General features: G+C 41.1%; 1 protein-coding gene across 2 annotated transcripts; it reads right to left on the bottom strand.

Annotated features, from left to right (window-relative positions):
• Positions 1-11027: 11027 nt before the first annotated feature.
• Positions 11028-25119, bottom strand: crmp1 (collapsin response mediator protein 1). Of its 2 annotated transcripts, none has more exons than XM_050045261.1 (14): positions 24599-25119; positions 22674-22762; positions 22299-22483; positions 22015-22179; positions 21374-21435; positions 21196-21276; positions 20175-20243; positions 18796-18916; positions 18510-18666; positions 16542-16683; positions 16277-16447; positions 13788-13967; positions 12500-12665; positions 11028-12342 (listed from the first exon to the last, which is right to left on the bottom strand). In XM_050045261.1, the coding sequence occupies exons 1-14, from the start codon at positions 24947-24949 to the stop codon at positions 12251-12253; spliced, it is 2031 nt and encodes a 676-aa protein (XP_049901218.1). In that variant the 5' UTR covers positions 24950-25119; the 3' UTR covers positions 11028-12250. The 2 variants fall into 2 exon arrangements, with proteins under 2 accessions (XP_049901218.1, XP_049901219.1); XM_050045262.1 differs by lacking the exon at positions 24599-25119 and adding an exon at positions 23769-24024.
• Positions 25120-27044: the final 1925 nt, after the last annotated feature.

The following is a 27044-nucleotide window of genomic DNA, read 5'->3' as shown; positions in this document are numbered from 1 at the left end:
AAAAATCATTACACCACACAATAAAAGGTATTAGCAACCTTTTTTGAAACATCAAAAGCATCAGGTATCGTATCAATCAACTCCTTGTCCTAAGACATTTCATGTAAGTGCTGACCATAAAAGGCTTTGTAAATAAATCACACAGTTTCACCAGATAAATGGACGGGGAGTTGTTGGTGATTCCAAAAAAAAAAAAAAGAAAGAAAGAATGTCAGTGTCTTTGAACTCTTAATTAAATCCTGGGGATAGACCCAGTGGATGTGAATTTTATGGATTTTATAAAGATAGAGGAAAAGGTTGCAAGGGAGGTGCCTGGTGAAGTAAACCGCAGAATGTTAACCTCCTCACGCACTATCCAGTATATCAAATGGTCTTTGGAGTTGTCAGATGCTTTCAGGGGCTTAAGAAAACTCCTTTTCCGAGTAAAAGTGAGCTGAAGTGAATTGCCTTTACATGCAGAAAGAGAGGGCTCACAGCTTCAAAGTGGAAAAGATATAATCGTGTAATATGTTGAAATGTTTTCTGATGTCCAGTCAGTTAACATCTGTAGCAGGGTGCTGCATCCCTCCAACACCAAAGAAACATCCAGCATCAGTACAGCTGAGCATAAAGCCTTGCAGATGTGATAAATTCTGTCAGTGCTGTGTTCCTCTGTTCAGGAAAGCCTTGCAGCTGAGCTGTAAACATTTTTTCTCCCTGATATGCGGGCGGTTGATGTGAGATTTGATCCTTCCTGTGTTCCTCCGTAGGCTGTCATTTATGTCTCTTCATCTTTTCATGGTCACATCAGCTTGAACTCATCAAAGCTGCGCCATCACTACTCTTGGTAAAATAGCAGGAAATAACTCATACACAGCGTGGTTTTACATGAAAGCGTATCTCAGGATGAGATAAGTACAGTATGTATCAGCCACAAAGAAAAATACTTCAGATTTATTTTTTCACATTTTTTTTAGGGTTTATTCATGTTCTTCAGTCTTTATGAGAAAAGGTGTTCACTGTAAAAGATGTTGTTGCAGTTATTAACTTTTAGCTTGTTATTTTTCCACCATTAATTTCCAAACTAGCCTACATCTAATTTATTTGTTTAGCAGCGGTTTGTTGAAGACTAAACATTGACACTGCTTTTACCAACCCAACTGCCAGAAAGAAATGTTGGCACTGTACGTTCCTGCAAACCACAGATACATTACATTTACACATTATTACGTAGCAGATATGTTGAAACTTTTGTGTTTAGTGTAAGGCACAAAAAACATTGACTTAGCATAGAAAATATCATGTTTTGGCTTAAAATACACAAATTTAGGGGCACAATCCCCACTGGAAATATAGCAGTGTCTTGGTAATTATAACAACTGCTTTTTGTGCCACAATTTCAGCTGGAAAAACAGCAATTGGTCTCTACAATACAACCACATTTGTTGTCTAAAAAGCTCCTTGAAATACAATGTCACTTTAAAGACATTGTTGAGAAACTTATGAAATAGGCAGATGTAACATGGTTTGCAGAAATGTACAGTACCAGCTTTTTTTTCCAGGCAAGAACAGGTTGTCCTCACAGTAGTCTACCAGAGCCAGGTCTATCACCACAGCACTGTGTCAGCATTTGAGAAAGGTCTGGAGTCACAATATTACCATTCTGCTGTAGGGGAAAAAACATTCTGACTTGTTTTTGTTTCTTTAAACCAATCGCAATCACCCAGGGCGGCACTAAGCCCAGGATGCAGCAACGGTGCCCTTGCAGAATAGAATGACAGGGCTACACAGGGCACACACAGTGACAGGGCTCACTGTTAGCATCTTACAGTTGTAAACAGGTTTAACAACAAGCCGTTTTATTATCGGTGTGAGTTTGTTGGGACCGTTTAACAGCAAGTGTTTGGTGTTAGCAGTGCTGGTGTGTTAGTTCATGCTAACCACAGTCTCTGGCAGGAGAGTGACTCTGTTGACAGCAGCAAAAAGAAAGTTTGCTAATCTGGTAGGGATTCGGGATGGTCTGAAATCAGACTCCTGGCACAAACAGGATTGTATTCAGAAATCATTTTACTGGAGATGTTTCAAAAGTTGTGGCAAATCAATTCTGGCCTGCTGTGTCTGAAAACAGATCAACATCAGGCACGAGAGTTCTGCGAGACATGGTTTGGGCTTTTCTGAGGTGCATTGACAAGTTGTTTTAGTTATTGTAATTCTTCACAACAGTTCACTGAAAGAACAAAGCAGGTATGCCTTGGTGGGTCAGTCTTCATCAAAACTTGCCAGTTTCAGTGCGTACCTTGTTAGCTCGGAAGTTGTTGTTTCCTGTGGCAAAGGGGATTTTGAAAACGGTAACACATACAAAGCAGAAGGGGAACGCCGGCATAAATAACCAGCCAATAGCTAGCTTATAGCCACAGTCTACATCCAGTGAGACAGAGTGTCCTCACCTTGAGATTGGGGTCCTCAGAAAGTAATAAAGACCTGTATAGATGTGCGTGTGTAGCTGATGACCTGCAGGTGCTGATGTGTGATTTGATGCTTCAAGTGATTGCAGAGGTGAGTCTCATCTGCTGATTGGCAGATAGTTTACAGCTTCTAGCTTTTAAAAGACCTGAGACTCTGGTTCCAATCTCTCTGTCTCTCTCTCTCTTTTTATCTTTTTCTGTTGCTGTTGTGTGCTTTAACTTCTAATTGTTAGAGTGTTTGGCTTGTGTGTAGATAAGTGACAGCTTCATGCTGCAGTTGTGACAGTTGTGATTTGAAGGCAGGTATTGAGCAGCTCAAGCCTGTACTTGAAACTTGTAACTATTTTTCTTTTTTTTAAAAACTCAGGGGTAAGAGTTAAGCTGTCAAGGGGCTTGTGGGTGTATTTGGGGATTTTCGAAACTAAGTGTGACTGTTTGCTTTTGGGCATACTTCACCTTGACAAAGGTCTCACAATAAAAATAAAAGCTGTCCTTTAAAACTCGATATAAATTGGTCATCCTTGAGAGCATCTGGTAAAAGTCTTGCCATGTCATGTCAGATAAGTAAGGTTCACCTTGGTCAAGGCGAAGTAAATTTTTTAAAAACGTCTTGTGAATCCTCATCCATCGACTGTAGGGCTGCCTCAAGGACAGGCCTGACCTTTTAACAAAGCTCAACATGGACACCAACTGGACAAATGGGAGTGCTACAGCCTCAATATCATGCAGCTTTTGCAATACTTTGAAAATAATGTGATATGAATGGCACTTTGATATGTAAAAAAAAAGTAAATAAAGACTTTTTTACATCACATATTGCTTTTGATCCCTGAATTAACCAGAAATGTGTTGCTGACAGAGAAAAATTCTTCTTTGTTGTATTCCCTTGAAATTACTATAAAATCCATTGAATTTATTGAAGGTCAATAGACATCTTTATTGTTAGTTTTTGATTGGATCTTACTCACAATCTGGCTGCATTCAGAAGAGAAATCTAGCATATTTTTTTGCTTATTGCATAGTAGCTGGATACAGCTCTGATATGCACAGCAGGGACCTTCAGCCGTAGAAGAATGGCACAGCTGGCTCAGTAATTTGCCTGGATGCAGTCAACCCCCTGTTATTCCCAAACATCAGCCCGTTTTCTTCAAGGGATAGGAAGTTTCAGCATTGTTATGGCACCTGTTTAGACTTTTGTATACCCTAAACACACACTGACTCTGTTTTCCACTGTTTTCCATTACTGTGATTTCATGACCCGCTGCATAAAACGGGAAACTTGCATAATTTCAGTCTCACGAGCTCAATATTACATCTCTTTGGTTTGCTCCCAGAGCAGATGGCAGCGGCAGAATGTAGGTCTCTGTTGGTTTCTGTGAAGGTGATGTCTGGAATCAGTTCATCTGGAGAAGAAGCTGGAAAATGTTCTTTTCACATATCTGTATGTTATAAATAGAAAATATCTGAAGCCAGTCGACTCAAAGAGGCCTCACTGGGGAGATCACATAACTGCAGAAATGTCAAACTACTGTATGTGCTATACTACTCTGCTGTGCATTAGAGCATGCTTTTAACAATACATTTTTAACATGTGTACAGAACATCTCTATCTGCTGGGACATAATTTCAAATCCCTTATAGTTAAAACTTGGTTCGCTGACAGTCTTTGTGATCTTTGTATATTTAATGAACATTTAAAATGGGAACAAACCAATAGCTAGAAAAAAATGTTTTCACTCTATGTCTCTGCAAACCACAGATACATTACAACTGTGCATTATGATGTAGCAGGTACATTGAAACTTTACGTTTACGTTAATGTGTGGTTAGGTTTAGGCACAAAAACCACATGGTTATGGGTTAGGAAAAGATACCGTTCTGGCTTAAAATACCTAGTTTGGGGGGGCACAATTCTTGCAAGAAATGCAGTGATGTCTCTGTAAAAAAACAACCGCTTTTCATGCCACTATACCAGTAGGAAATGCAACATTGTCTTTAAAAAAATGACAGCTTTTCATGCCACTATTGCAGTAAGGAATGCAGTGATGTCTAAGTAAAAAAAACAACTGCTTTTTGTAGCACTATCTTGGCAGGAAACACAGTGATGTCTTGGTGAAAAACAGCCAGTTTTCATGCCAGAAATGCAGCAATGTCTGCAACCGCTTTTCGTGCCACTACTGCGGCTAACAATGAAGCAATGACTTGGTAAAATTAGCGCTTTTTGTGCCATAGTCTTTGCAGGCAATGCAGCAATGTCTCTGGAAAAAATAACCACTTTCCATATCCCCGCTGGAAAAACAGTGGTGGTAACTGTAAATCCCCCACATTTCGTGCCTAAAAACACTGCTGGAAACAACACAATAACATTAAATCACATATGTTTTTGTTGTTTGTTGGTCTTGAACAGTGGTCTGCAGCTTGGCAACACACCATCCCCCATCCCCTCCACTTCCTGATGGCAAAGTCAACTAATACACTTTGTCACTTTAGAAAAGATAAGATACGTATGAAATGTGCAAATGTAATGTCTTCATGGTTTGCAGAAATGTACAGTGCCAACATTTTCTTATAGTGACTGGGCTGATTGGAAAGTTGCTCCATTGTTTGTAAAGGCAAGATTAAGGACAAAGCTTGAGCTGGAAATGATGTATAATGTGTTGAGCATTAAAGGTGGGAAAGAAATTAAACATCTCATCACACACACTGTCAGTGTAGTCATTTTCCTGTCTGGTCTTGAACCTTACAAATGCATGTGAAGAATCTTAGTAGCTTATGACTCTAAATAAACCCTCAAGTGTGTCACAGTTTATGAAAGAGTGCATTTTTATGTGATACTTATCATAATATCTATGCAACTGTCTTATGAATAACATCTTGAACAAACTCATCTACCGAAGAGTTTTCCTTGGAGAAAACACTTAAGAACAAGTGCTGCCAATCTCTGCCAGATGAAACGTGAAAATTAAGTGAAGTAAATTAGCTGTTATTGTCAGGGACTACAATGAAGGGAAACATTCCTCTGGGACCACAGATGGGTGTGGATATACTACAGATGCAGCATAATTAATTATATACGGTGCTATGAAACATTGGAAGTGAAAGCACTTTAAAGATGATAACAAGCTGACAACTACAGTATACAACAAGATTAAAAGTTTTGTGGTTTATGTCTTGTTATATAAGTAATGCCACTTTGAGACTGTAACCGCATTGTGCTCGTGACAGTTTGCCTGTGAGATTTTGATACAGTAAAAGTGAAAAATGTGGTTTTATAAGCATCAGGTGGTTTAAAGCCTTGGCGGTTACATTTTAAGATACCTTGTCTTGGCCTGAACTTTTAGTCAAAGGCAGGGGTGTAATTCACAGGGGGGGACACAGGGGACATGTCCCCTGCACTATATCAGAGGACCGTATTGTACCCCCACACACTTTTTCCAGTCTCAAAGCCCAGCAGAAATGTCAGCAACATTCAAATCCCCCAGATTACAGAAGACAAACTTTTTTTCAGAAGAAGACTGTAAGTGATATAAGTTACAAATATTCACAATGTGGAAGATCAATATTACTTTGTAAACGCCTTCAAGATAGCTTTCCAGAGAAATTGGCATTATTGAATTGCTGTGTATTATTATATATCCACCACTGTGCTTCTTCACTTAACACATTCATGGAAGTATTTTTATTTTTATGCCTCTACACCGAGGACAGCCATGGCTGGAGCATTGTTTTGTCACAAATGTCCACTTGGACATAAGGATGAACTGGTTACATTTTGGTGGCCATAGGTCAAAGGTCAAGTTCACTGTGACCTTGTATGTCCCAATCTCACAAACGCAATAGCTCAAGAATGCCTTGAGGAAATTATTATGCCACAAACATCCACTTGTGCTTAAGGATGAATTGATTATTTTTGGTGGTCAAGGTCAAGGTCACTGTGACACTGTGACCTTGTGTCCATCTCATACTTGTTAACACAATATCTCGAAAGGGCCTTGAGGGAATTTCCACAAATTTGACACAAACATCCACTTAAAGATGAACTAATTACATTTTGGTGGTCATAGATTAAAGCTCAAGGTCACTGTGACCTCAGATGTTGCATTCTCAAAACCTCATTCTCATAATTTCTTCAAATTTGGCACAAACATCTACTTCAACACAAGGATTAATTTAATCAAATTTGGTGGTCAAAGGTTAAAGGTCAATGTGACTTTGCATCTGTCACATTGTCCTGAATGCGATATCTCAAGAAGACCTTGAGGGAATTTCCTCAAACATCCACTTGGACTCAAGAATGAACTGATTGTTCTGATTGTTTAGATCTTCTGTGTGAAGCATCCATGTTTTCACAGACATAGATGTTAACTGTAACTGCAACTTGACGGGTTTGTGGAGGCATACAACTGCAAGATGGTAATTCTAGTTTGGAAATGATTTATTGTGCCTGTGACTGCCCCAACAGTTGGTAGGCAGGGAGCATGTAGAAAAGTGACTGTCTCCTGAGTTACTTTATCCTGCACTATTCGGCCAATGGACTGAGCCAAAACATTGATCAGTTATATCACTTTCACTTTCACCACAACAAAGTCTGTGGATTATCTTGAGTAAACAGGTCATGATTTCTAAAAAGAGACATTGCTGCTGTGTTTTTAAAATGTATTTGTTCCAGTGCTTTGAGCATCAAAGGCTGAGTGCCATCTGGTCAGACATCTCTACAGCCAACATCTGCAACACTCTGTAACTCACTCCAAAACAATCCAGACTAATAAATAGCACTGGCAACAGATTTTTGATTTGGGATGGAACTGTCTCTTTAACTTACAGGCAGGCTTAGGTGACCTATTGTTGCCTGTTTATTTCTGCTAGCTGTGTAAAACAAGAAGCTATAGTTTACCAGTATACCTGACTTATTCACCACAGGCTGACAGGTTTAACTTACTAACTGCTTGTTCACGAGCAGTATTGTTTTTACACAGTCGTAATGTCTATATCTGCAACATGTCTTTCAGTTTTATAGCAAATGTCACTGCAGTCTGGAAGGTTGTTCACTGAAACATCTCTCTGTGGACATGTTGAACAGAGGGTCAGACTGACAGACTTTGTCAGCCTCAGGCTCCACCACTTGTGAGGTAAAGTGTGCTCAATGGGTTGTAAAGTAAAAAGTCAAATGTGTGTCATCTTATTGGATGGTGTCTCTTACACACAATTTAATATGTTGCATTTAAAAAGAAAGTACTAAAAAAGGTGTAATGTTAATATTCCATTATTTCAACATGAGTTTAGTAATGATGTTACGTTTCAACCTGGTTCTCCAGCACACTCATTAGCCTTAAATCATGAAACATATCCACCTTAATAGTTCTACTGGAAGGAAATGACAATTAGTGCCTCTCCTGTCCTTATTCTGTCCATTTATTTCCCCAACAGCAGACACAAAAGACTTCCATCAAAGTATTTTTCAGTTTAATTTGTCAGAATGAATTTCTGAAAGGAAGCTATAAACACAGAACTAATTTCATTGCCACAGAGCTTTTACTATGTCATTACATGAAACCTTTTTCTCCTGCCTCCCGTTTCTTATGCGCCCCTGCTTCCTCAACTGATGGAGTAATTGAAGATTAGCTTAATTACTTTGTTATTCTATGTATTCTATTTAACAATTTGTTCGTCCTCCCTTTTCTTTCACTATCTATCCATTCCCTCTCCCCACACAGAACTAAATTCATTGCTATAAAGCTTAAAATGTCATTATAGCATACATTCAGTCCTGATCCATGTAGAATGTTAATTTCATACACAGTGTAATATTGGCTTCTGAGGTAACAGATTTCTGGTTTTAGTCATTTGTGTGCTGCTGTTCTATACATTTTTCTAAATCAAACCACTCTGACATGAATTGAATTGAGACCTACAGGGAGCCTGCAATTGAATTGGAACCTGATGGTGCAGACTCCCTGTTGGTTTCAATTTATATAGGGTCCAACCTTTTATCTTGCCTGATATCAGCCAAAATTGTCGACTTGTTGCACTCAGTTTCCATCTTCATCTTCAGTCAACTCAGTGGAGCGGGCAGATTCCAAGGTCTGTACTCAGGCATCCTTTTATCCTCATCATTGTCACAAAGTTCTCAAGGCTTTGACGCATTTCCCCTTGTCAAAAAAGAAGTGATGCCTGGAGATTAATCAGACACAGTTCATGGCTGCCTGGCACAGTGACCCTCAAAACTCACCCGATTGCACTTTTACCATAACAAAGCATCCACTTAAGGGTAGGTAAGTAAGTAAAATGCATTTATATAGTGTTTCTCAAAAACATAGCTCACAAAGTCCTTTACAAGTGCAAAATACAAGAGTAAAAACTCAGAAGATAAATAATTAAAAAAAAGCCAAACACACAACAAGTATAGACAAAATACGAAGAAAATGCAAAGCTAGTGCAAACAAGTTATCCAAACACCTGTCTAAACAGGTGTGCCCTTTGTAGGCTTTTAAAGGAACCAAAGAGTCAGCAGACCGTGCAGGCAGAGCATTCCAAAATGTAGGTGCTACGGCCTCAGAACTTAGATCACCATGGGTCTCAAGGTGAGTGCCAGGGACAGACAACAAGTTTAATACATCGCACCTAAGGGAGCGAGCTGAAGAATACAGATAAAAGAGTTCAGCCACCTAAGTGGGAGCCTGACAGTGTGGTGCTCTGTGAGCAAGAATACAAATTTTGAGCTGGATCCTATACACAACAGGCAGGCAATAAAGAGATTTTAGATCTAGATGTTAGATTTTAGCTCTAGTGTGTAGGATTTAGTCAAGTACCCCTCACTGGCATGTCCAGTTCTAGACAGCGCTCAACATAGGCGGGGTCAAACATTTAACCCCACCCACATAGAGCAAATTTAGCTAACTCAATGGCACTGTCTGAAAGTGGACATCAATACTTCATGAAATACTAAATTATGGACACTGCAGCCTGGAAAACATATCAAACCAGTGTATTTGTAACATAATCATAATAAATCATTGGCTGCATATAGAGCAGCGTGGGTCAGCTGGAGGCTGCTTTGAGGCTGTGGGATAGAGCCAGGCAGCTGAGAGTCAAGCCAGGGCCTACAGGGCATGCTGGAGGTTTTACCAGGGCTGGAGGGGCAGTCACAGCGAATGAGAGGAGAGCCAAGGCCTGCAGAGCATGTTGAAGGCTCCACATCCAAGGGTGTGTGGACACCTGCACTCCCTCTGGTTCTCCAGTATGTCCTTAGGGCCTCAGCTCCCCTCTCACATTCAGCAAGCCCCTCTGTACAGGTGGTGCTCTGCTTCTCTGCCAGAGAACCAGAGGGAGGGCGGGAGGTTGGCGGGGCTCATGCCCATGCCCCTCTGTCAGCTTCCCTTCGGTGTCCACATTCCCCTGGCTGTGGAGCTGCGGATTTTAGTCTGTTTCTGGGGGGATTTCTTGGGGTGGGACATGGCAAGAAAATTAGTGGGATCCATAATAATGCGTATTTTAATTAAATTCAGTGCTCCATCATGCTATTTTCCAACCTACTGCACTCATAATGCATGGAGATAGACCATACTGCAACCAGTAGTCACTCCATCTCACTGCAGCACATGAGACTACTTAGATGGGAGGAGAGCAGACAGCAGCTTTGGAGCAGCTCCGCCCATGTTGAGCAAAGCCCAAAGAAGAGGGGGAAAAAAAATCAGATATATATTTAGGGGGGCCCCATCCCCCAACATTCAAATATGCTCAAAATGCCTTCTATGATGAAAATGGGCCAATTTGCGAGTTCTAATACATCTACCATCGTTAATGTTAGTTATCATAAGTATGTTACCTGCAGGTTACCTGCAATTCGCCTGTTTACCTCAGGAGAAATCGTCAGAAACTCAACGAGCTAAACAGACTATTTTAGAGCATTTTGAAACATTACCATTTTAGGGAGCCAGTATATCATTGAGGGTCACAGAGGAAAAGTTCCCACACTGACTAACTTTTTTATGACTTTATGACATTTTTATGACATACTATGACTTTTTATGAAATTTCAATAGTGTTTTATGACGTACTATGACATTATGTATGACATGATGTACTATACTATGGCTTTTTATGACATATTACACTATGACTTTTATTACTTTTTATTTATAACTTTTTATGATTACATTTACTAATGATTATTCCACATGGCAGTGCATGACTGCCTACTCTAGCATAGAGCATAGCATGTGCATATCTAAATAATTGCAGTCTATTATGCCATAATAATCTGGGCTGCTCTAATTGCAAATCAAGCACCCCAACAATGCCAAATAAATGTGGCACTTGGTATTTTATCCCTCACACTCCACCCCACCTGGTGTGTATAAGTTCCCTTTTGCATGGTGTGTGTATGTGTGTGTGTGTGTGTGTGTGTCTCAGGGGCTGTGTGTTGAACCCATATTGTCCTAGCTGAAGCACTTGCAAATTTAACTTGACAGGATTAACTGGCGCAAATGATTTGTGCCAGAGAAATTCAGCAAACAAAGACAAAGACATGGCATGGGAAAGGACACAGTTGGCATTAAACTCTCAGGAATGTTTGTCTTACCATCATTTTCTGACAACAGTCAAGTCTTTATTGATCATTAGTGGTTCCATTGGAGACACCAGACAACAGCAACAAAACAGAGCGGCATAGAAACACTAAATGTACCAAGAAAACATCCAGAATCAATCAAATAAAATGAAAAACAGCTTAAAAAGATTCTCGGTGAAGTTTTAAAGAGCAGGGGTGGGAGCTGAAGCCCCTTTACAGCAGTGAGTCGAGCATGTCATTACAACAAAGATCTATTTCTGGCATGAGTGATTGGCAGAAAACTATCACACACATCATCAAGTCTTTACAGTGAAACTCTATGTAGGTACAGCAATCTAGGAATTCATTTTTCAGTGCACAGCCATTTTTGTATTTGTTCCAACTGCTCATCTACTGTTCACACTTTATAGGAGAGTATTGACACGTTTGCATATAGGATCTGATGGTGGAGAGGACACTGCATTGCTTTTATTGAAATTCACAGTAATGTTAACATGACTGAATGTGTTTTGAACCTAATAACAGCTGGCTCTATCCACAGTGAATGTCATTATGTGTCCAAAGCATACATTTACCAGTATAAGAATATGTCTGTGCTGCTGAATACAAATGTGCCTTGAGTACAATTTGAAGTGTTCCTCCACAGCAACAATAAACCACAAGTAGTGCAACATCTAAAGACGTGTCCATGCAATATGTATAACTGATCCACTTTAGCCACATTGAAACAAATATTGCTGAGATGTTGAAAAACAGATGCAGGAGGGAGAAATCTGTTCTCTCTTCAGCTGGGAGCACCGTGTCTGAGCAGACCCACACAGTAAGACGTGGGATGTAAGGAAGAAGAAGGAGGAAGTCATGCTCATGGGAAAGGAGGTAACAACATTATGACATAACACCAGGGTCATATTTGGGTGCTTGAAGGGGGTCCCACACTGGATCTGTGTGTGTGTGAGCGCCTCAGTCATGAGCCTGTTGAGTTTTTTTGTCTTTTTGAACGACCTGGTTGATTGTATATCACACTCTTCTTTTAATTGGAAGTATTAATGTGCTTCTTCTCTGTGACTCAAGGCGAACGGATAAAAATCATAAAGGTCTAAAAAGAGCGTGTCACCTTTGTACCGAAAAAATACAAAGGTATTCATTCATGCCAGTTGTGCTCACACTCTCAGTCATACACACACACACTCAAGAGGTGAAACCCCACAACAACCACACTTTGTGCACAGTCAAGTGTTCAACCAAGGCTAGTGATGTTGGAGCGACCACCGGGGGGTGCTACAATGCGGTGACCAGATCGACGAGGGATGTTGTCATCAATCTGTGCCCCTGGGAAATGAAGACAAAATTGAAACATTAGATTTATTTACTTGAATATTATAAATCTATTTAATACAGAACATCTTGACATCATACTTGACATTTACAGTTTCCTCCATTTAACACATTAAAAGCATCGCTGGATTGAATATATTATTTCTGTTACCTGATAGGCTGAAGTTGGACTGGTGAAGATTGCGTATGGGTGGTGGTTGGTGAGAGGTGGGTGAAGTTTTGGCTGATGGAGAAGGAGTAATATATTTGGGGGTAGGAACGACATCATACACAGGGCCATCATACAGCCCCCGAGTAACGCCCTGCTTGCACGTCACCTGGATAGAAAACACACAGACACGAACATAAAACAAACCTATTAGTAATTCTTCAAAAACAAAATGGCCTGAAACCCACTACCTACTGCTACCTGAAAAAAAGTTAGCAATTGTTTATATATTTCACCTTTTTCTGAGTATCTTTTGGAGTGTCTTTGTCTTCTTGCACACTGCTGCTATTCGAATATTTACACCCATCCCTATGACACATTATTAAGGATTCTGCTAGGGCTGCACAATTTATCAAAATATTATCAAAATCTCAATATCGCCAAGTGCAATATTCAAATCCCAGAAGCTGCAATCTTTTAAAAATGGTAAACGTGTCAAAACATATCATTATAGATAAAGAATTGTAGTGTTGCACAGACACCCCAGCCTACAATTTATATTCCAGACATAAGGGATTTTCTTGTTTGGTACAGACCCCGGCAAAAATCACATTATCATTATTATACTTTATACACTGAAAAATGAAATGTAAAAATTACCATTCTCGCCCAAAGTGTGACTCAAATCGCAAAATCCGTCAAAAATAATAGCAACATGACTTTTTTTTTTTGCATATTATGTAGCCCTGGATCCAACTGTGGGTTCTGATCGGCTAGTACTCATCACGTTGATGCATCAAGGTCAGCAGCGGTCAGGGTTAGGGCAAAAAGGACATTGTTAGGGCAAGTATGAGCCAATTTTGGGTATTCTCTGAGATTAAAGTGGTAAATTTACATGGAAAAATTACAAATGTACTGCCAGAAGGACAGGTGGCGTGATATAAAGAGCACACCAGTCCATGGAGAGAGTAAAATGTGGTGGGTGAGTGGGTCAAGCACAGGACTTTCACACAGGGGACTGAGGTGTGAGTCCTATATGAGCCAATGTTGGTGCATTATTTTTAGAGAAGATGACTTACAATTTTTTTGTTTGTTTTTGTTTGTTTAGGATGTATTAAGTTGCTGAATGCACACAAAACCAAATTAAACAATTATAAATCAGTGTATTTAATATGTATTGTTTTAAGTTTTTTTGATAACAGTTATGAAAAACGATAACTGGGTGTTGGCTGCCCAGCTGGAATTTTAAATTTCATGTTTTACCCCTACTGTAGAAATGTCTTTAAAATACCTGGTTCCTGAACTTGATACGCTGGTAAGCATAGTCTGGGAAGTGCTTGCGGGGAATAAATCGACCGGTGCCCTGCTGGGCCTGCAGCTTGCCTTCCTCATAAACCACCCGACCTTGACTCAACACCAGCGCTGGACCCCCGCGGCACTCCAGACCCTCAAAGATGTTGTACTCTGCAGCCTGCATGGAGAGTGATAAAACATACAAGACAAAGAAATGTGTGAAAAGGGAATTAAGCCGATAAACGAGGGAGAGCTCTTTCATTCCCCCCCTCCACCAATCAGAACAGATATACTGCACAGTCGCGGCCCACTGTGCTATTTCAGCAAGCATTGTGTCAGAGGGTTTAATACATGCAGTAAAATGCAGCATTTGAGAAGATGGGGGATGAATAAGTGAGAGGCTTGGGGCATATAGGAGGAGCGACAGTGTGAATACAGGGGGATGGGTAAAGAGATGGGAGCAAAGAATGGGTGAGGGGTGAAGGGGGATTATAACCGAAAGCTGGCACCAGTCTGGATTAGGGCTTTATAGAGCACCGCAGCAGACCAAATACATTATTCACTGTCTAATGTCGTCACTGTATTGTGTCACATTGCTCGAGGCCAATTTTCACCTCTGAGGCCATGCTGCTGAGTTCAAAGGGACATTTCACCCCAAAATCAAAGATACATATCTATCCTCTAACCTGCAGCGTTGTTTATCAATCTAGATTTTTTTGTAGTGAGTTGCCAAGTGTTGGAGATATCAGCCATAGAGATGCCTTCTCTCCAACATAATGAAACTAGATGGCACTCAGCTTGTGGTGTTCAAAGTGCCAAAAAATACATTTAAAAAACTCAACAGCAATGTCTGTTTCCAGAAATCATGACCTGGTTACTCAAAATAATCCACAGACCTTGTTGTGAGCAGTTTTATGTAGGTGCTATTTTCCTTCTACTAAACTACATCCGCTAACCGTGCCAATATGGAGAGGGAAGAGTGCATCTACTGCTAGTTCACCTGGAATCACTGAGCTAGCTAACATTACAGCTCAGCCAAGGATGATGCCATCTCATCTCACACTGTCACGAGCACGAGCCTCTTGTCTTTGAGTAGAAGCATGCTTTCCTCTGCGCAGTGGTACGGTTGGCAGGTGTAGTTCGGTGGAAACAAAATAGCACCTACATGAAACTGCTCACAACAACGTCTGTGGATTATCTTGTGTAACTGGGTCATGGTTCTTGGAAAGAGACATTGCTGTTGAGTTTTTCAAATGTATTTTTTGGCTCTTTAAGCACCACAAGCTGAGTGCCATCTAGTTCCATTATATTGGAGAGAAGACAGACAACTCTACAGCTGATATGTTCAACACTCAGCAACTCACACCAAAACAATCTAGACTGATAAATGGCAATACAGGTAAGAGGAAAAATATGTATTTCTAATTTGGGGATGAACTGTTCCTCTAAATGTGTTGTTTTCTCTTGAAATTTAAACGCTGGGGGGCACCCAGTAGTTCACCTGGTAGAGCAGGCACCCCATGTACAAAGCCTTTGCCTTTGCCGCAATGGCCAAGGGTTCGATTCCGACCCATGGCCCTTTACTGTATGTCATCCCCTCTCTTTCTGTCCTCCTTTCATACTAATGCCGTCCTATCTATTGAAAGCAAAAAAGCCCTCAAACATATCTTTCCAAAAAAAAAAAAATAATGAAATGCTGGGATCACTTAAATTGCATAAAGAAAAAAAGAACATATTTCCATACTTAGCTCTTAGTGAATCTGGCCATGCATAGAGCTTTTGTTTTATTTGTCTCAGGTTTGAAATATTGGTCATGGAGATTTCTGATGCCAACCCAATACAAGGGTGTTTAACAGAATATGGCTCTTCTAAACGAAGGTTTACAAAACACAATAAAACCCAGAACTCATTATGAAACCCTTTTACTGTAACTATTTTCTATTGAGGAAACTTCAATGTCATTGTCCAAAAAGAAAAAGTTCCAAAAACCATTTGCATGGCCAGATGCCTCTTCAAAAACGATCAAACTGACCATTTAAAGATAAACCCTTTATGCACTTGTCAAATAGGATTTCAGCTTTTTTTAAACAGGCTGTGTATCCTTGTATCTAATGTAATGCATGTATTGTGTTACTCTGATACCACACCTGTGCAATATGCCATGATATCACTCACAGTAATGCCAGGCTTGACTGAATAATATATTCCGACTTCAAAGTACATTTCAGGTTCCTACTTCACCTCCTGTGTTTCTGCTTTTGGTTTTAATCCTATTTCACACACAGCCATCTCCCAGATGAACCTTTCTCTCCTGCCTCCTCTCCTTCATGTGCTTCTGCTCCCTCAACCAAAGCAGCATTTGAGGATCACAGAACATCAGTTTCATTACCCTGTTATCCCTTGAATTCAATTCAACAATTTATCCATCCTGCCTTTTTTCTTTTACCATATTTCCTATCTCTTTTCTCCTATATTATTTTTACTCACCGACTGCTGGAGTTTGGCAGTGATGGTTTTGATGCTGTCAGGGTCCCAGATGACGATGTCAGCGTCAGAACCCACCGCTATCCGTCCTTTGCGTGGGTACAGGTTGAAGATTTTAGCAGCGTTGGTAGATGTTACTGCCACAAACTGGTTTTCATCCATTTTCCCCATGGCCTGAGAGACAGAGAAGAGGGCGTTTAGAGTCAAAACTCACTGTCAGAGTTTTACAAAAGACACAAACACATAGAAATATGTCCTCATCGCTCACCACGGCCTTGTCCCAGACAAAACCCATTCTCTCCTCCACTCCGTTGGTTCCCTCTGGGATCAGGGTGAAGTCATCTTTACCGATTGCTTTCTGGGAAGTGCTGTACGCACAGTGGGCGCTGCCCACCACCTGGAGGTCCCCACTGGATCAAGGAAACAAAATGATATATAATTATCAACACAGACTTCACACTGCAGTGATTAACCTGTACATTGTTATATTTTTTTACCACAGGATTTTGAAATGCCTCGACCTATTGAAGGCAGCTCAATCTTTGTGATCACAAGGTCAGTTAAAAGAGGAGGCTGCACAAATCACTTCAAGACAAGGGCGTGTGTTGAAGAGTAGCGGGGACAGAAGGGCTCAGATGAAAAAAAAAATTAGATGGTCTTCAAAGCATGCCATTTTAGGTAATGTAATGGCTGACTGGAATGAGGTCAGTGTAAATAATTACAGCAGGACGGGAAAAGATCAAAAGTGCATAGCCTAGCCTTTGAATATTGTCTATGGTTCAAGACAATATTCACATTCAAGCAATTGTGATGAACATAAAGACGGATATTTCTACTTTCAGCCATCAGGTGTCCTCATTGAGCATCGGAGTTAAAGAACAAGTCATGCTGTGGCCTGGGGCAAAAAAAAAAAAAAACAGCCAGCTGAACTAGTCCGGATGATGCAATGCAGCTGCAGTACCAGTCCCTACAGCCTTAACTAGACCACATCACACACACAAGAGAGACTGCATCATCAGAAAGCTATCAACATATATACTGCCTTTACCTGTTAATATACAAGAGGCTGGATTTGAAGAGCTATGATTAGGATAATTTCTCATCTGAGGTCTTTTAGTCGTTCGTTAATTATAGTGATTACTTCATGATAGTGAGCTTTGGGATCATCGGCCCCAATGCCATGAGAGTACTTATTATGGAAATAACGAGCATGGCAGACATGAGAGGAAAAGTGTTGTTCTTTTGTTCGGGAAAAAAAAAGAACCTAAAAATACACCTTGTCACCTCAGCAGACGCTCAAAGACACCAGCAGTATCACGCCACCGGTGTGACAGCACGGACCCGCCTAGAGAAGCTGGATTTGCAGAGGAAGGGTGGAGAGAGGAGGAGTGATGATGATGATGAGGATGAGGAGGAGGATGAGGAGGCAGGCTGTTGGTAGCCAAGGCAACAGATGATGAAGGATTCTAGTTCCTGTGCTATTTATGGAATCGGGGACAGTCAAAAGTGTATCAGGATGTGCTGTTGTGTATGAGTGTGTAAAGTGAGAAGTGAGGTGGGTTTGGTCTGGGGCACTTCATCCCTCTCTGTGACACTCATGAGTTAAAACTGAAATAAAATGTATTTGTTTTGCACTGATAATAGTATACATACACTGGTATACTTTATACATTATACATGTATAAATGTATGTATAAAGTATAATAGTATGAAGTATTAAATGCAGTTACAGTGACTTGCAAATGATGCAGTGCAGTGCTTATCCATTATTAAGTCACTCCCTCCACTTTCTGTCTGTCCCTTTTCTCCTCATACACACACCTTCACCCTCTCTCCATCTGTTTATCTTTTTCACTGAAACTGTTCTGATATTGTGCATTACATAAGCAATTGTTTGTGGCGTGAATACCAAACTAATATCTAAGGACAAAGAGTGAGAGTTAGATCCTTGTAGGTGTCACCTTTGGTGTCATAAAGCTGATTTGCATTTCACTTTCTGCAGAGGTTATAACTAAATTAAACACTTGGTCTGCTCTCGCTGCCCTCATTAATTAAAAAAGTTTTTACAAGTCCCAGTGTTAGTGAAATATACTGAAGGCTACATATTTAGTCAGGCTTCTCAGAGCATGATCGTCACATACCGAAAAACACAGGGGCTTTGGATTAAAAGGAGACTTTGGTGCATTTACTTAGATTGCATCATGTGCATCCATTGGTGAAAAGGTTTAAGACGTACCAAGACAGCAGTGTGTTGAGGTGGTCTGGGGTTGTGGGGTCAGGACTCAAGGGTGGAGAGGTCACATAAGCAGCTGCTTTGGCCCAGTTCTTGCTCCAGTAGTAGGAACCGTCAGTGACCAGGCTAGCTGTGATCGGCTCCCCAAAAACTACAGAACCTGGATGGGAGGATAGTGAGGCAGCGCAGGTCAGGATGTGAAAAGCAGATGTTCAGAAAGAGTCATTAAAATAGAATCAGATACATGAAATGGCTGAAATGTTTTGAGTGAGAAGAAAGAGAGGCTGACCTTTCCTACGGGCCTGGGCGATGGTGTCAGCTGCACTCTTGCTCATCACCTTGGTGATGTAGACGGGGCAGTTTACACGGTTACCAAGAGTGATGGCACGGAACACTGCCTCAGCCTCCAGCTGCATGGAGAGGGAGTAAAGAAAACATTAAAACCTACGGATGGATGGATGGATGGATGGATGGATGGATGGATGGATGGATGGATGGATGGATGGATGGGTTCAGGCTGTTCTCATGCACTGTTTATACATATACCTACAAAAAGTTATGCACCACAATTCAAATATAACCCACGTAATCATGATGACTGTGATTACATGAGATGGGAGTAAATGATGTAAAGTTGGAGTAAAGATGGAAGTACTTTAAAGAGCAAAACTCTGCATAAGGATGTAGGTTGGGGTGGATGGGTCAAACAGACACAGGACTTTCCCCCAGAAGACCAGTGTAAAACCAAGTAAAGTTTGAGTTATTCTAAGGTACGATGTCATTACATGTGACAACATGACATTACGTGGTGATGCCCAACCAATTTTCTTTCCTTAAACCTAACCTATGTAACCTTATGTTACTTACATAATATTATATTATGTAGGTTAAGTTTTTGAAAGTAAATCTATGTAGGCAGGGTTCAGGAAAAGAATCATGGGTCTGTGCGTCACGTTACATACTTAACATAATGCTATCTACGTAACATAAAGGGGTTAGGTTTAGGAAGGTAAATTTAAGTAGGTTAGAATTAGGAAAGTAAATTTACATAGGTTAGGTTTAGGAAAGTGAATTTACGTAGGTTAGGTTTAGGAAAAGAATCGTGGTTGTGGGTTGTCATTTACATACTTAGCGTAAAGTTACATATTTATTGTAAAATTACATGGGTTAGGTTTAGGAAAGTGAATTTACGTAGGTTAGGTTTAGGAAAAGAATCATGGTTGGGGGCGTCATTTACATACTTAATGTTAAGTTACGTACTTAACATAAAGTTATGTAGCTCAGGTTTAGGAAAAGAATCATGGTTGTGTGTGTCAAGTTACATACTAAACTTTACTTTCCTAAACCTAAGCGATGTAACTTAACCCTAAATCTAACCCACATAACTTTACATTAAGGATGTAACTTCATGTTAAGTATGTAATGTCACTATGCACAACCATGATTCTTTTCCTAAACCTAACCTAAGTAACTTTATTTTTCTAAACCTAATCCATATTAAGTGCATAACTTTACATTAAGTACAAAATGTGATGACGCCCAACCACAATTCTTCTCCGAAACCAAACCTAACTGGTAGGGGCGCCAATTCATGGGGTCCTAATTCATAGAATATTATATGATCATTGTATGAGGATACGTTAATGGAGTATACAAAAATGATATCACCTCTTCAGGCCGACTCAGAGGATGGCCTTCAGGTCCGGTGATTCCCATTCCCAGGATTTTTCTCTGTTCCTGAAACACAAATGAACTTAATTTAATTATAATTATCTTCATGCCCACTATAATAACTGTCAGCAATACATACAGTACCTGTCAAATCATGTTTTACCCACTTTGCATATTCTGCAGTGCCTTCGCTGCTATCTCATGGCTGTAAAATGAAAATCTCATGGTCTGTCATACTATCAAAGAAACTAAAGTGTGCATTGTAATCCTAGAATGCCAATGCACTGTGGGAAGCTTTTGCTGGCTGCACTTGTTGTGCTTCTGACAGCGCTGTCTGGAGAACGGCAAAATTGAGATGAAAACCACCCCCACCCCCTTCCTGTTTCTCCTTTCTTTCAGATTTTTTTTTAAATTTAATAATGTGCTCACAAGTGGGTTGGTGCTTCTAAAGGTTTTTCATCCCCCATCTCTCTATTTCCATTACAGTTACAGCAACAAGTATGTCATTATTATTCATCAGCAGTCCCATTATCATTCATTACCCTCATTCATCTTCACATACATCATGGTTTCCGCCTTAATTGTCCCCTTAATCAGGACCTTCATCTCCGTGACCGCGACTACCACTTCTCATCACCGCTGTCAGCATTATCAGCACCTTCGCTCTCGCCATCTTAATCACCGTTACATCATCGTCATTAGTAAAATAACGATCACCAGCCAGGGTGGTCTATGAAAAAACCTGTCATGCTCAGTGGTTTCGGCAGCATTAATCCTCTCTCTCTGTGTGAGAGCTGGAGTTATGTAAGTAGAATATCTCTCAACTGCAGTGGAGGTTGAAAGACTATAAAAGTAGAACATTGGGCATGATTTATTCTAGACATTATATATAGTTCGCTATTTCACCATAGTAAACTGCTCTGTCTAGAGGTTAAAACACTAAAAGGTGATGATGATGTTACAAGAGGTATTGGTGGGCACTTAAAGACAAAAATAGAGGAGGTCATGTTGCACTTACCTGAGCAATCAGGTCTCCATTTTCAGCATGAACTAACACCACAGCACCCAGCTGCTTCAGGAAGGACAATGCCTCATAGAGCTGAGGGAGGGATGAGTCCAAAAAAGAGATTAATAGTGAAAGAAATTCACAGATTTACATGAGAAATTAGTGCAGTAGTAGTGATTATGAAACACACCTGAGAGTCCGACATCTGGTACATGTCCTTATAAGCCATGTACACTTGGAAGGAGTTGATACCTGACAACAGTGGAAAATGTATTCATAACAAGAAGCTAATAAAAGGAAAACTCAGCAGCAAGGATTACAAAGACAATTTGAGTGTAGCCAAAATATTGTATCATGAAATGCAATAAATAAAGAGGAGATAAAAGGAAAACTTGGAGCTGCAAAATACAGAAAGTGATCCACTACCTCGCCTGACGTACAAAGCATCCAGAGCTTGTTTTTGTCTCGCATCTGAGCCAAGAATTACAACTCTCAAATTTATCTTGGAAAGGAGCTGGTCACACAAGCAGCTGCCTTGGCTCAGTTACTGAATTATTTTGTAGCTTGCCCCAGAAGTAAAGTGATTTTTTACTTAAAACAGATTACAAGTAGAATTCAAACACTACCACCATGACAGCGCTGTAGAGAACAATGGATTTTCGCCGTGCCTTCGCTATAAGAGGATTCAACACTGGGCCAAATTGTTTCTAAATCTGTCCCTATTGTTTTTGTGAAATGGGTCCAAAAGGAGGATGAACATGGAACTGAAGCGAGAATTACAGCAAAGACCGTAGTGCTGAAATGTTATGGAGCAACTAAAAAGTGACACACCTTTCTCTTGCACCAGCAGCTCCAAGTCATCTTTAACACTCTCATCCCACTGGGGGATGTCTACGTGCAGGGAGTAATCGCAACACGCCTTCTTATCTGCAGCCTCCTGCCAGTGCTCGAACGTCTCCAGCAGACTCTCTCCAGGCTCGGGGGTCACGTGGTCAACTGGGAGGTGCGAGGGGGTCAAAGGTTAAGATAGAAAGAATGCAATTAATATTCTTCAACATTTGAATGAAGATGTGGTTACTGTGACTGCATGCGTGCATCTCGGCATCCACACTCACTGATCATGGTGGTGCCGCCAGCAAGCGCAGCCTTGGTGCCCTGCAGGAAATCATCAGCAGGCTGTGTGCCCAGGTAACGCTTCATCAGACAGGTGTTGACATCAATCCCTCCTGGTATCACCATGCGGCCATTAGCCTCAATCACCTTGACACCCCCAGGTACAACCAGATTCTCCCCCACCTGCCTGCCAAGGATCAGATGCATGTAGAGAAGGGATGGGATGGGATAAAGTGTAGTGCAGGAAAATAATTGGGCGTGGATGAAAACAGGTTGTGGAATATGAGGGTTAATAAGTGAAGTGAAATCATTATCAACTGCATTTTTTTTTTGCAAATCTACATTTTTATGTTTCTTTTAACTCTTTATATACGCACTTGATGAGCCCATCCTCAATGTAGACGTCTGCATAGAGAGACTGGTCATCATTGACCACCCGCCCTCCCTTGATCAACAGCCTTTCACTCTGCAGGGGAGGAGTACAGAGAAAGAGAGAGGGGGGAGGGAGAGGTACAACGGGGGCTGAATTCAATCCTGACATTTTGATGTGTTGCACAATCCGTTATGTAATCCTTGACCTTAGAGTAATATTATGACAGTGCAGTGGATGAGAGCGGAGAGACACGCTGTGCATGGGTGGGGTCTCACAAAAGCTAATATTAGTGCTGTATGCTTCTTCTTTCATTTGCATTCATTGCAGGTAGGATGATATTATAAGTACAATCAGATAGATATCTAAAAGCAGTGTTAAAAAAGCACATCTTTTCCTCAGACTACTATATGTCCACACCCTCTACCACCATGCAGAGTGCCTAGCAACAGCTTTAGGAAGATGTTATATCTCCATGGTAACCAGTGATCACCCATGGTTTGAGATGAAGGCAGCTGACAGCCTTGTTTAATTCTCAGCATCTTTAACCAACAAGGATGCTAACAAAAGGAGGAACGTGAAAACAGTATGTGTTCTTCGCTGTTACAATATGACATGTAATGCTTAGTTATATAAATTGTGAGTGGCCTTTGGATTCATTTGGGATTTGATATTACTCTAAAAATGACAGAGGCTTTCTGCAGAGTGCATGCTTTAATATAGGTAGCTGAAAAGGGATGAATCTTTGCACAAATCCAGCCTCACACTTTTGTGTTGTTTTATGCAAGTCATTGTTTCCTGTGCGAGTCCTGGTGACACCGTCACGTCAACCGAGTTAATCCCTCTGACAGGCGGCGAGATTACACAACACTGTCCAGCTCTGAGTGATACCAGGCGCTCGATTTGACACACAGACACTGAGAATTGTCACCTCTCCATCTTGGGTTTGCTGTTTCACACAGGAGAAACTGTAGGAGGGCCTTCTGCCCTTTGCCGCCTCACTAAGAATTTAATCCCTTCACTGCCGGCACTGGCAGCAGGGATTTGCATACAAGCGGAGAGCCTCTCCAGCCAACGCCGCTGACCAGGCCGGGTCTCTTACCGTCAGATGGGGGATGCTGTTCTTCCCCTGGTAACCGGTCCCAGACATGCTCTCTCTGTCGCTCTGCCCCCGGGCAGTCAACTCAGAAGCGGGTTGCGATGACTCCGGCGCCCTGCGCTGCGCTCTGCGCCCCTTTGTCTCCCCCGATATGTGTTGGTTATTGTTTCCGTGTATGTGTGTGAGAGAGAGAGACAGGGACAGCGATGAATCCGCCGCCGAAGGCTACGGCTGCGTCGGGATGCGTGGAGCGCGCGCCGTCACGAGACCTGCCGATCCTGTGCGTGCGCGTGCGGAAAGCGAGCGCCTGCCCGGTGGCGTTCACGGCACCGAGAAAGACGGTGTAGGCTACATCACACCCCCCTCTACACGCACATAAACAGCTCACGTGAGAGCAGAAAAACAATACAGAGAGAGACGCTGTCTGGAGCTGTCCGGTTCAGCACCACACACTGAGAGGAGCTTCACTGTGTCAGCGTGCGTTTGCATCTTTTTGGAGATTTTTTACGAGCTACGTAGTCGTAAACCAAAATGGCCAAACTGCAATGCAGCACAAAACTTCATCATTTATGCAGACTTGTATCAGAAGAACAACTCCTGAGGGGATGTCAGCTCTGGGCTAACACAACACATATTAAGACTTAATTATTCAAATTTATGCTTTCAGTCATTAACCAATAGTCTTTGTTCTTCCTCTAATTAGGCCAGTAGTCCTCTACCAGTCTACAGGCGTGTTTGTTTCTGTTTAATTTATCAATCATATTTTAGGGAAATCTATCTATACAAGACAACCAGAGGGAAAAAAAACCAAGAAGCAAAATCCTGAGTCCTACCTCCCCATTTGGGCTTTCCTTCCCCGAGGAAAATCTAATCTCAACACCGGGGCGCACATCGTCTGTGTCCCCGGGTGAGTTGGTCAGTGACCCCTCCCGGACCTCGCTGGACGCCTTGCCGATGGTGACCCCATCGTCCAAGACCCTCTCCCGGCTCCCGCTTCTCGGGGTGCGGCTCCCTTTCCTTCCCACTGCGTAGTTATCGAAGTCTATGGTCTTGCTTTCAAACGCCCCCTCCACGGAGCTGAACATCCCGTAGCTTTTCCGCTGGTTCGGCCCGGTGGTGATCGGCCCCGCCAGGTACACCGGCAGCTCATCCTCCCGGTTCCACTGCCTTCTGCAGTCAGACATTGTGGCTTCCACAGCAGACGGAGACTCCCCCCAAAATCTGAAACGATGGAGACAGAAGCCTCGGTTGTCTTACGTCTAACCGGGTCACTGACGGCCCCGCCCCTCGAGCGCGCTCTGATGCTGTGAACTGTGAAAAGCGGCTCTCTCCGGGCTACCTATGAACGCACACACGCACACATGCAAGTGAAATGATGCAGTGCTCCAGTTTAGAGGGTGGTGGAGTGTCAGTGAACTAGTTTCAGTATGCAAACGCCTAGTTAATAACCACACGTGCACATACACAGACATACAGATAAATAAAAGGAAAGCAAGTCTCCCTACCACCCATCCTTTAATGTGGGGGGCTGTGCGTGAGCAGGTCACACCATCAGAGGATTAAACCAGCATGTGTCATGCTTTAACCCACATCTGGAGGGAGGGAAAAACAGATTGTTAAATGGTGTATGTGCTTTCAGAGCTGACCACATACAGGGGGTGCTGGTCTATTGCAACCTGCAAGAAAGCCTTGAATGTGTGCAACCTGCAGGTATGAGACTTCAGGCTGCAACAGGTATCTCATCTGGGCCGAAACCAGTGACCTGAATGTACTCATGGGATGTTTGCTGATGTGAGCAGACAGTCTTGCTCCAGACAGCAACAGACTGTCCTTCTTGTGGCCCATGGGGATTCTGGGAAAAGGCGAAAGAGAGGGAGAGTGAAGGAGAGAGAAGCTGGGAGCTGTCTTTTCAGTACTCACGCAGGTGGACAGCTCCCAGAGGAACAATGCACCAAACCATGAAGCGCAGCAGCAGCAGCAGCAGCACAACACAGCACACACAGCCTATTGGAAAGCATTACACATACATACATACATACATACATACATACATACATAAAATACATGTATACCACATATCTGGAAACAGGCCTATCATGGAAGATGGAAGTGGCCAGAATCTAACATAAATAGATAGATAGATAAATACATAAATAAATGAGTCAACCAAAAAAAAAAAAAAAAATTCTTACAAAAAATGTAGGCATGCATTAATTAATTGATACATGGTTTTTTTCTGTCAATATATACATATATATGAGTGTGTGTGTGTGTGTGTGTGTGTGTGTGTGTGTGTGTGTGTGTGTGTGTGTGTGTGTATGAATTGCAAAAGCTACAGAAATAAATAAATACAGAAAACATATATAGCTAAATTTGAAATTTAATAAAAAATAAATAAATACAAGGAAATTTATAATAGAAAGGTACATGGTGTAGCAGTGGGGGGGGGATACAGCATAGTATTGCAATATTTTTGTGTGGCGATATTGTATCATTACATCATTTTTTGCTAATTATCATTTATAAATTATTAATATGACAAATACAAATTAAACTTTAGCCTACTAGAATAATGTAGCTTAATTTATTGTTTTTTCAGTCCACTAGATACATTTTGCTGCTAAAAACTGGCTGAAGTCAGATGAACAGACTGAAAACTTTATCTTATTAAATAAAACAGGCGCTGACATAGTTTTCCTTCGGGGACATAATTTACAGCTGAAAAAAAGGTCATTAATTGCAATGTATTGCAATATGTATTGTCCCAATACTCAGCATATCGCAACATATTTAAAATCACAACAATATTGTATCATGATAGTATAGTATCATGGATCCTCTTTCGGACCTGTGTGTTAATGACAAAAGAGTAAAAAAAATTGAATTTCCCCTCAGGGGGATTAATAAAGTATATAAAATTAAAAAATAAATTTTTTTTTTTTTTTTTTAATCCTCTGGTGATTCCCTCCCGTAATAAGTACGGGAGGTAATTTAAAGGTAAATAAGTAGAGAAGCTAATTAATTTATTTATTAATTTATGTCACATTTTATCAATTAATACATGTTTACATTTATTTTTAATATGATTTCAAATATTATTTTGGTACAATTAATGGCATATTTACATACATTTAATGGTATTTATCAAGTCTTTATTGAATTTGATTTATTTTTGATTTTGGCAGCTTCCTTCCTCCATATACACATGACATGGTTATTGTTATTACTGGGTAACTCATTAGATAGTGTAAATCATTTGCTTAAGCAATACATAACTAA

Source organism: Epinephelus moara, chromosome 5 (assembly GCF_006386435.1).
Source record: "Epinephelus moara isolate mb chromosome 5, YSFRI_EMoa_1.0, whole genome shotgun sequence".
Lineage (NCBI taxonomy): Eukaryota > Metazoa > Chordata > Actinopteri > Perciformes > Serranidae > Epinephelus > Epinephelus moara.
Note: the sequence above shows the minus strand (reverse complement) of the source record. Positions and strands in the feature narration are given on the sequence as shown.